The 10,373-nt window shown below is 35.1% G+C and overlaps 1 protein-coding gene across 1 annotated transcript; it reads left to right on the top strand.

Annotated features, from left to right (window-relative positions):
- The first annotated feature begins 9,125 nt into the window (after positions 1 to 9,125).
- On the top strand, positions 9,126 to 9,999 carry LOC111914406 (MLP-like protein 31). Its single transcript, XM_023910153.2, has 2 exons — positions 9,126 to 9,352; positions 9,465 to 9,999. The coding sequence occupies exons 1-2, from the start codon at positions 9,166 to 9,168 to the stop codon at positions 9,728 to 9,730; spliced, it is 453 nt and encodes a 150-aa protein (XP_023765921.1). The 5' UTR covers positions 9,126 to 9,165; the 3' UTR covers positions 9,731 to 9,999.
- Positions 10,000 to 10,373: the final 374 nt, after the last annotated feature.

The raw sequence follows: 10,373 nt of genomic DNA on the forward strand, positions 1-10,373 counted from the left end.
CTGATAGGATCGGAGTTGACAGTGGCTTTGGAAAGCTACGATTGCAGATCAGGATCTAAAGTCATACGCATAATAGTTATTAGACTTATCCAAGTGGGAGACTGTTGGATTAGTGTCTAAGTCCATAACTATTTTGGTATGTACTTGACCCGATGGTGCATGGTCCTTTTGGGTTGCCTTCACCAAAGCAACTTGATTGGAGAAATAAATAAAGAGAGAGGTTATTATGATTTATTAATATGTTATAAGAATAATATATTAAAGGAGAAATCATATTTGTTTAATTAATATTGGTCAATAATTAATTAAGAATTAATTTTGTGATCAAATGTAATTAATTAAACTAGAGGGGCTGAATTGTAATTATGTGATAGTTGCAAAATAGGGCAATGGTTATCCTTTTTAAAGGATGGACGAATTCAAGGATAAGGATATCCTTAAAATCATCCAAGGTCCAAGAGATAGGGATTTTCAAGGCTTATCTTATGGTTGCTTGATGGGCAAGTAACTAGATAAGGATAAGGACTGAAACCCTAATCCCAACCCTATATAAAGACCCCTAAGGCCTTAGGATTTCGTGCACTTGATCCCTAGAGCATCTAAGTACGAATTTCTACCTCTCTCCTCTCTCTTTATACCTTCTCCACTTGCTTTTGGTGTTTGTAAGCCATTAGAGGAGTGACACTTGTGACTCTAAGCCTTCCAAAGTCAATACAAGGAGATTTGGGATTGTTATTGCTACATAACAATCGAGGTAACATTATAAACCTATTCTCATGTTAATATGATTATTTTTATGCTAGAATTAGGGTTTCTTTATGTGTTCATAATGTTGTGTATCTAATAGTGAAAACATAGATCCAATTCTAGGGTTGCATGCACACATAGGATTGTTTGTACAAATCCCATCACCAAGTTCACCGCACACAGAGGCGTCGAGCCTTGAAAATCCGATTGAGGGTTAGGATTTTGGGCAACTTGAGGTGGATTATAGACCTCGGGTTCTGAGTCAGAGTCTTCTTGAACTTCCTCCTTGTTCTCTTCCTCAGAACTCTCCTCGAGGTCTTCTTCTGGTTCAGCTTCGAGCCATCCACCGTTCCCTTTATTGGGAAAGTACGGGTCACCTAACAGGTGAAATCCAGCCATATTATCTAAGCGAGAAAAGGAGTGTAAGAGACATATAATAGATGTATTCCTATATATATATATATATATATATATATATATATATATATATATATATATATATATATATATATATATATATATATATATATATATATAGCGGTGTTAAGACGACTGGAGATTTAAATAGGATGTTGAGTGAATAAAGAGAAGAGCAACAATAGAGTTCAGGGTCATAGGTCTTTACATTTGAGTCTTGTATTTTTGAAGCAATATCTTTATTCAATGGTATTTTTAATAAAACAAAACAATTTCTGCAATATGTTTTATTATAGTGGGATTTTCTGCAAACAAAGGTGTTATGGTTTTTCAAAGCGTAAAGAAAAGGGTTTTTTTCGGTTTTGGAAAATAGGGGATGTCACAGTTGGTAGTATGGCATTAGTTTAAGCGAAATAGGAATAGTGACTATTAGACATTAAGCGATGACAGTGAGAGATGTATATAGAATATTGTAGGTTGTATACCTAAATTAATAATAAAAACACAAGCACTAAAATATTTTAGGGTAAATACCTTAATTAATATTTTGTGCGAATAAAAATTGATATATAGCATGACTTAGGTTATATACATTACTTTCTATTAGGTGCACTAGCATAGGAGTCATTCCTTATGTGCAAATTAGTGCTAAATATTGTCATGTGTTATAGCATGCTTTAGGTTGCCTACCTAGAATGCTAATAATTGAGAAAGATATCAGGTTTATTTCTGACCTTGATTTGGAAAAGAACATTTTATGTGCATATGGATCTAAACGTTTAAGTAGTTCATTATAACTAGCATGTAACTTTTTCAAGGAGATAAAAAGACGTACGATAGTTAACATTGGTAACTTTGTAACTAGTATATAAATACAAATAGGGTGGTATCATACCTTTGGAGCGTGTTTGGAAAAGTGATATCCCTTTCAAAAAGGTATCATACGTGTGGAATACATTGATAATCGGTGGGATGACTAGACTTTGGCATGATCCATGAAGTCGTCATACCGCCTGGAAATTCTACTGTCGACCAGATAAAAGCAACAATTGCTTATGGATTTAGAAGTACTATAGATGATGAAAAATACTTCAACAACATCGAAGTCAAAGTTTTATGAGATGATATGAAGAATTGAAAGAATTCAAGAAAGATGAAAGGAAAGACCGACAAAGTTTTGAGGCTCACTAGGTCGAGACTGTCTCTATCATTACGATGCAGTATGCAGTTTGTGTAATGAAGTGTTAAGAGTTGGTTTGTACCATATACAATATGCTCTAACTTAGTATTTGATAATACTTAGTGGAAATCAACTCCAACCACATCCCTACATAAATTCCAAAGTGTGTTAAACTGATTTTAACATGCACGACTAGGATAGTAAAAATAGCTATTGGTTTGTGAAGTGCTAAATAACTTACTTGTTTAATAGTTTAGAACATTTAGCTAAATTGTCGATACACCCATAGTATTGCACAAGGAGAAAGGTTAATGTTAGGAGATGACAAAGAACTAAGTGGAAGGTAGTAGAACATGCGAAGATACACCTGAAATGCGGACTTTTAAGTTTAACACCCATAAAGTAAAGGATGATGAAGTGAAGAGATAAGATTGTAACATCTCGATTCCTAGGTATGAGATTTATTATTCAAAAGACAAATTTTCCTTGGAACTCGTCGAGTTGATGGCCTCAGCTCGACTTGTTGAACTGATTTGGGTCGCAAATCTTTTTGGACCAACTCTACGAGTTGGAGAGGAAAACTCGACGAGTTGGCGGCTGATTGTGAAACCCTAAATTTTAGGGTTTGCACCCTATATAACCTCCTTCAGTCTTTGAGGATGATGTTTTATCAGCCTCCAAACCCTATTATCGACTTTGTGAACTCTAATCTTCATTCCACCTCAGTTTGCGAGTTAATGTGTAGCTTTTTGGAGCAAAGAGGGAGCAGTTTGAGAGAAGGAGGCAAGGATCTAGCAAGCTAAGCTCTCATCTTCAGTTTGGCACTCTTTTGGACCATTGTAAGTATTCAAGATCCGATTATTATCCATCTATGTAGCTAGATCTTGAGTTTGGTCCGTTTTCCTCATTATTCTTGGATGTTGCAACGGACGGACTTCATAAAGTTTGCAACTTTATGAATCTCCAGGTCAATATGATCTTATAGTGGGTTAGATCTGGTCTTTTGACAAGCCTTGATGCCATGCATGGATTTTAGGTCATATTTTCCCTTTTTGACCTATTTTGGGTTTAAGAAATGCATTGTACATGCATGCCTATAAAGCAACAACATTTGGGACGTTTTGAGGCTAGAATCTCTTCTTGAAAGTTTGGGTTCCAGATCTCATGGATTTTGTTCTTGATGGTTAAGCCTTTGAGCTTTCAGGCCTTGTGGAAGGGTTTTTGAGTTTTAGAGTAGCCCTAACGGATAAAATTGGAAACTTTATGCTTTTAGACACATTTGGAGTTTAGATCTGAGCCATAGAGTCCCTAGAATCGAAGAATCAGTTGTATGTGTAAAGTTGGGGAAAACTCGGCGAGTTGGCTAGGGCTTTCCCTGACTTTCTGAGTACTGTAGAACTAGAAGAGTTCAAGAGATGCACTCGACAAGTTTGGTCAACATGGACTGTTGACCTTGACCGTTGACTTTGACTTTGACCATGGTTCACCAAGTTAGACTTTTGAGGGAATTTTGGGTATTTTAGGATTTTAATGGAATTGGTCACATGGTGGTTGTAGGCATTTAATTCGGGAGCTGAGATTCAAAGTTAGATCTTATTAGTTCAACTACCTGTGAGGTGAGTTGTCCTCACTGTACTTGCGGTTCGAAGGCACCAATGTCGGCGCATTGAACTGATATCATGTTATGCATGTTATTATATGGTTATGATCTATTAGATCGGTATCCTAGTAGATAGGATGTTTGTATGCTTAGGTGTCTGTAGATCTGTGTGACTGGATGTAGACTACTATATGATTATCTGTTATATGTGCACATGATTTGTTGGTGGCCGAGGCTTCACTACTTTGTGCGTAAGCCAATAGGCTGAGGCATTCCAGCCTGATGGTTGAGGGCCTATGATATTCTATCGCGAGGATGATTGGACCTATAGTATGTTGGCATTCCAACTCGATGGTTGGGGGGCCTGGGGTATTCCAATCTGATGCTTGATTGGGCCCAAAGTATGTTGTTATTATATTTTGTGCTATTTGTTATGTATCAGTATTTTGGGGGGAACTTACTAAACTTTAGGCTTACAGTTTTGGATTTTGTTTCAGGTACCTCCGAGGATCGCGGGAAGGCGAAGGTGTGATCTTGCACCTCCTTATATTTTGTTTTTACGATTTTGGGATTTCTCTAATGTGAAACTTATTTTTAAAACCATTTGTAAACAATGATGGTTTGTGGTTTATTTTAAAAGTTTAATTTTTCAAGAATTTTTTGAATGTTACAATGATAATGTATGTGGTGACTTCCAAGTGTCAAAAGGTGGTACAAATAATTTAAGAGCGTTTGTCTGCATGCCACTAGAGAGAAATCAGACGTAGTATAGCCTACATACATGGGACTATACTAGAAGGAATACAAAGAGTTGAGAGTATAATTGTTGCGAAAATTTACATTGTCTTTCTAATAAAGACTTAAATGATGAAGGTTATATGAATACATACCACATAAGCCTTAGAAGATTGTTATAAAGAAAGAAAGATCCTAAAAGGTGAGTCTAGGAAACTTTAATATGTAGTTGATAGAGAAGCAAAATTCCTAGTGGAGTCCATGGAAAATCATTACATATTATATGTTAAATTGTTTTGTAGTTATCATGTGAAGTCAATTTAGAACTGTGAGGCAATTCTTCGGAAAAGTATGTATAGGTGTGAATAGTAGTATATGTCTGTACTACCGAAAGCACATGATTCATACTTGGATCAAGAAGAGTCGCAAGGTTATTAAGGCACTAGTAGTTGAGTATGTTTTGTTTGTTTTCGTTAATACCTATGTTATGGCGAGGACTAGGAAAGAAGTTTTGGTTCAGAGCTAAGTGGTCATAAAGGATCGATTCTGAATTGTATAAGTCTGCATAAGTGATTTAATGGATTCAAAGAACCATGTCTTATGTACTGACCGACTTTAGTCGGGATATTAAAGAAGGAAAGATCAAGTTGTTAACACAAGATGGAAGGTGTCTTCCATGTTAATATCTTTTGTTGGGGCAAGAGTTTATTTCGTTGTATATTGTAGACAATATAATGACCTTATCTTAGGTTGAGTTTATGAACCAATTTAGGATGGAGCAACAATATCCAATGAAAGTCAAGTTCTGAATCAAAATATAGGACTGAAAGTCCATCGACATGTCAAAGAACAAGTGCAGGTTCAAGCACCACCACCAACAGATAAGTTCAAACCTATTATTTTGTTCAAGAAGTCCAAGGAGCTGTAGTCTTTGTAGATACTACACGAGGCACTATCAAAACCCGACCGACGGAGGAAAACGCCGGGGTTGCGATGTTTTACAATTGGATCACAGTCAACCACATATATCAAACACTTAACATATTTGAATCAATATTTTTCAAACCTTTAAGTTTTGGAATTGAAATTACATCTCTATAATTTAAACACACAATGGTAAATTAAAACAAGTCAAGTTTATTCCCAAAATAAAGGAACTATAATTTCCTTAGAATCGATGTCCTATCTCCGACTTCTTAGTTGCTTTTTTTTGTGTAAAGTTATTCAGTTTGAGAACTATTCGTACGGTTTCGGGTTCCACTCAAGCTCGTGATTAGAGTATTCTTTTGGATGTCTTAGCACATAAAGACATATATTTACTTTTAAGGTTTAGGCGATAATAAATTGGTTATCTAGTCTATAGAGTTCAAGAAGGTGTATGAAAGTATACCTGATCAACACAATGACTTGACTTTCTTTGTAAAGTGATTAGAGGTATGGATGATGTTTTGCTATTACAGATATGGATGATGTTTTGCTCAATTAAAACTATCTAATTATAGTTTTCGTGTAGGGAATTTATTTTAAACTGTTACGAATTAAGGCTTTTCTTCGTTGATGAGGTGTTAGAAATGTGTCGGAATTTCCGATGGTTTCAATTGCGTAATTTTCGCCCCTTTCTAACAGTGGAATCAATATGTCATTTGATGAACTCATTTGACTAAAAAAATTATTTGAAGCCTTGAATATTACTTTAAGATCAATTTCATATTCTAATTACGAAAATTGCTGAGAGAAAAGACAAAACAATGGTAGTAACTTTTTTACTAAGGTCCACTGTTTCGAGTGGATTTCATTCCAAAATATGTGATATTGTGTGGAAATTCTTCAATTTATGGTTATTTTATTAAAACATCTTTATTTATGTAGCTATAATTTTTATGATTTTCTATTAGAAAACTAAATAGGTTAAAGTGATAAAGGAAAACTAAATAACGGCGCATCATGCCAGTGAGCAAGAAATTGTCTCTGGTAAATTTGTTGTTTTAAGCATATTCGTAATATTATAATATTTCCTAAGTAATTTTTTAATTGCATATAAAGGTTGCAAAAACGAAAATTACACTCGATACGAACTTGATACAAAATAAACATGTTAGCTCGAAACTTGTAACTTGAATATGACATTTTATTTTCTACAATCTTTTTATTTCTTTAGGTAAAATAGATAGACCTAAAAGCAAAACTAGATATAGAAGAAAAACTTCGAGTTAAGTTTTTTGTTTTGTTTTGTTTTTTTTTTTTTTTTTTTTTTTTTTTTTTTAACATAGAAGCCACCTAATTATTTAGGTAAATTTTGTAATGTAGAAGCCGCCAAATTCTGTATGTAAATTAGGTAGACCAACGTATTCCTTCCACTTCACCTTTTTAGCTTATTATGAATTTCTTTCGTCCGCATACACAACAAACTCCTAGCTTTTCAAGTTTTCTTATATGTCTCTAAAAGTCCTACATAACAAGGATAGTAGCATTAGTAGTGACAAATATCACCGCAAAAGACACAAAATATTGTTGTTAATATCTTTAGCGGCGACAAGATCATCACTAACACGTCGCCCACAACAAAAAATGTAGCCTTTAGCGGCAACAAATGTCGTCGCAATTGATGCCCCATGTCGTCGCAATTACCTCGTAGCTAATGCTCGTTTGTCGTCGCAAGAATGTGTTTTCCTAGCCCTAGTCTTACTAAGAGGTTGAATTGTTCTATAGGATAGTAGGCCAATGAATCGCATTAGTGCGATTTGGCTCGCTGAATCACCCAGCGAACAAATAACCTCATTGCTTTCTTAAAAAAAAAAAAAACAGACCCGCGCGAATCGCGTCTTCGATCTTGCATATAAATAAATGAAAAAAAAATCTTTATTTATTTATCAACCGGGTCAACTGACGCCAGCATCACCACTACGAAACCTCAATTTCCTTAGTCCTTTTTCTGTGAAACAAAGCCAAGCCTTTTCCATTTCGCTCTATCATTTCTTCTTTCTTTCCTATCCTACTCAAAAACTTTTTAGGAAGGGCTACCGTTATATACGCAATTAATAAAGGATGCTGAATCATCCACCGAATCAGATTGTGTCAACAGGCCCTATTCCGACGAAAAACAACCCCTTTTCTTTTTGTTTAGCCTGTTCCTATCAGATAAATTCTTAAGAGAAGAGGAAAAACCCTCTGACATCAGAAGTGAATTTCCCCAGTTGAGGCATCTTGGTTGAGAATAAAGGATTCCCCCCTAGGGTTTTATTTTCAGGGTGGTAACGCGCTACTACTTAAACTATTGCTATCCTATTACTCATCTATAGGGCTATCACCCTAGCTTTCCCTGTCTCTGCCTTTCTTTCCGGTAAAACCCACGTTAAGGATACCTCTTTATACCCTTTCTATTATAGGCTTAAAGCATGAGGGTGGACCCTTATTTTAGCTTGCCTATAGCAGGTATTAGAGAAGGATGAGATTTGAACCTACAACCAGTCAATTAACAGCTGGCCGTTCTACCACTGAGCTACTGAGGAACAACGAACTTAAGGAAGCCTACTCTCGTTCTTTGGACCAACCTATGACCGAACAAAAAGGAGTTCGTCAGTACTGTCGTCGCTAATAATTCTCGTCTCTAATTAATACTCATGTGTCGTTGCTATTGACGTCTGTCTCCAGTTATATTCCGGCCAACGACCGGTGTTTTTCCGGCAAAACTTACCGGAGTTACGTGTCGTCGCAATTAGTCCACGTCGTCTCTAAAGGTGTCGCTGCCAATGTTTTTTTTTAATAGAAAAAACGTATTTTTATGATATTAGTTTATATATATATATATATATATATATATATATATATATATATATATATATATATATATTATAATATATATATATATATATATATATATATATATATATATATATATATATATATATATATATATATATATTATAAATTGCAGATTTAATAAAAATACATAAATAAATAGATACGACACGCAATGCCAGATCAAATCGTACTTTCCTTTAATCTTCTTATGATTTATTCAAATTTCCCATAGCAACTCACAACATTTTTGTTTTGAAAGGTCTAAGATTGTTCAAATCATTTTATCTTTGTTTAGGCCTGAGATAAAGGTGCTACTAACAGTAGTATGATAAAAACTGTAGTAAAAATTTCATAGTTTTTACTAAAAGCCTACCTAATATTTAAGGAATATGCTCATGTGTATCGAAGGCCGTATTTTTCAGTGTTGGTATCTAAAACCTTCCCGGACAAAGTCCTTTATCGGTAATAGCATAGCCATCCGTTGGTATTGGTCTCACAGTATAAATCTTTGTTAAAATTTCCATGTCATGTAAAGCTTGAAGATGTACAAGCATACAATCAATGGTACAAGTAGAAAAACACGAGCGACATCCATTATATAAGGGCATGCCTCATGCATCAGTTATTCAAGTACTACCACTAGAGAGGACAACTAGCTATATAGCTATTGCTCTCAAGGAAAAAGATGGCTATAACAGGAAAGATATCACGTGAAGTTGAAATCAAATGTCATCGTCACCTGGTCTTTGAACTCTACAAGCACAGGCCACACGACTCGTCACTCGTTCACCCTGAGAAGGTTGAAGCTTGCCATTTAATTTCTGGTCAATGGGGTGTTCCAGGAGCTGTCATTCAGTGGCACTACTACCATGGTAAACTACTAACGTATGAACTTGTTCTATGTTGGATATATACCAACAACACACATACACACACATCTATGCATGTATATATATGTAAAAACTACTTCTGGTTTTTTCGTAGATGGAAAAAAGGAAACTGCGAAAGAAATCATTGAAGAAGTTGATGATGAATTACACAAAATTGTTTTCAAAGTCATTGAAGGAGATATCTTGGAGGTGTATAATTCCTTCACCTTCATCCTTACGACCAAAGATGTGGGCGATAAGAGGTTTGTTATCTGGACTATAGAGTTCGAGAAGGCGAATGCAAGCATACCAGATCCAACATCCTATTTGGATTTGGTTTGTGAAATAGCTGGAAAAATGGATTCTCATTTTCTCAAGTAACCATCATGTCGCCGATATATTCACTAAATAAATGTCGCTGACATTATCTGCAGCTCCAACAGCGACTTGCTTGGTGTTATGGTGTTAAAGGGAAGTGATTGTCCAATAAATAAATGTCAGCTGGTGTATTTATAAATATTGATGCTTCTGAAGATATGTATTTGTATTGTAAAAGTAAACTAGCATGGTGTTAAGGTGTATTTCAGTTACTTGTGTGGGAATTGTTTCATCTTTTGCTTGATTTTTGAAACTAAAACTCACTTTTGATAGTCGCGTTTGGTGTTTATGCTTTTCTACAAGTTTAAGACTTCGGAGTGGTTTAAGTAATTAATGTGTAAAACTATGGAATGGTTTAAGAGTTTATTTTGCTTTTTAAGGTTTTGATCAGCATGACCTTTAAAGCGTTAAATCATTTTGTTTTGGTGTTTTGGTGGTGCTCTTAAATAAATACAGAAGAGAAATCACGGAATCCCACTCCATGTGGACAAGATTTAAGACTCTCCAGGAATCAAACTCACCGAAACCGATTTAATTAATATGTAGTGTCGTCTTACCATAGAAACTTCATAATACTGATGACGTCTTAACTGGTTCAGAACCAAATGAGAGGGCTAGCAATCAAGCAAACAGTGAAAGACAGTAT

Source organism: Lactuca sativa, chromosome 3, assembly GCF_002870075.4.
Source record: "Lactuca sativa cultivar Salinas chromosome 3, Lsat_Salinas_v11, whole genome shotgun sequence".
Taxonomy (NCBI): Eukaryota; Viridiplantae; Streptophyta; class Magnoliopsida; order Asterales; family Asteraceae; genus Lactuca; species Lactuca sativa.

Excerpts from the sequence above, each read along its gene's own strand:
- LOC111914406 (XM_023910153.2), top strand. The coding sequence starts at position 9,166 with ATGGCTATAACAGGAAAGATATCACGTGAAGTTGAAATCAAATGTCAT. Across the intron at positions 9,353-9,464 it reads TCAGTGGCACTACTACCATG|ATGGAAAAAAGGAAACTGCG; the intron begins GTAAACTACTAA and ends GTTTTTTCGTAG.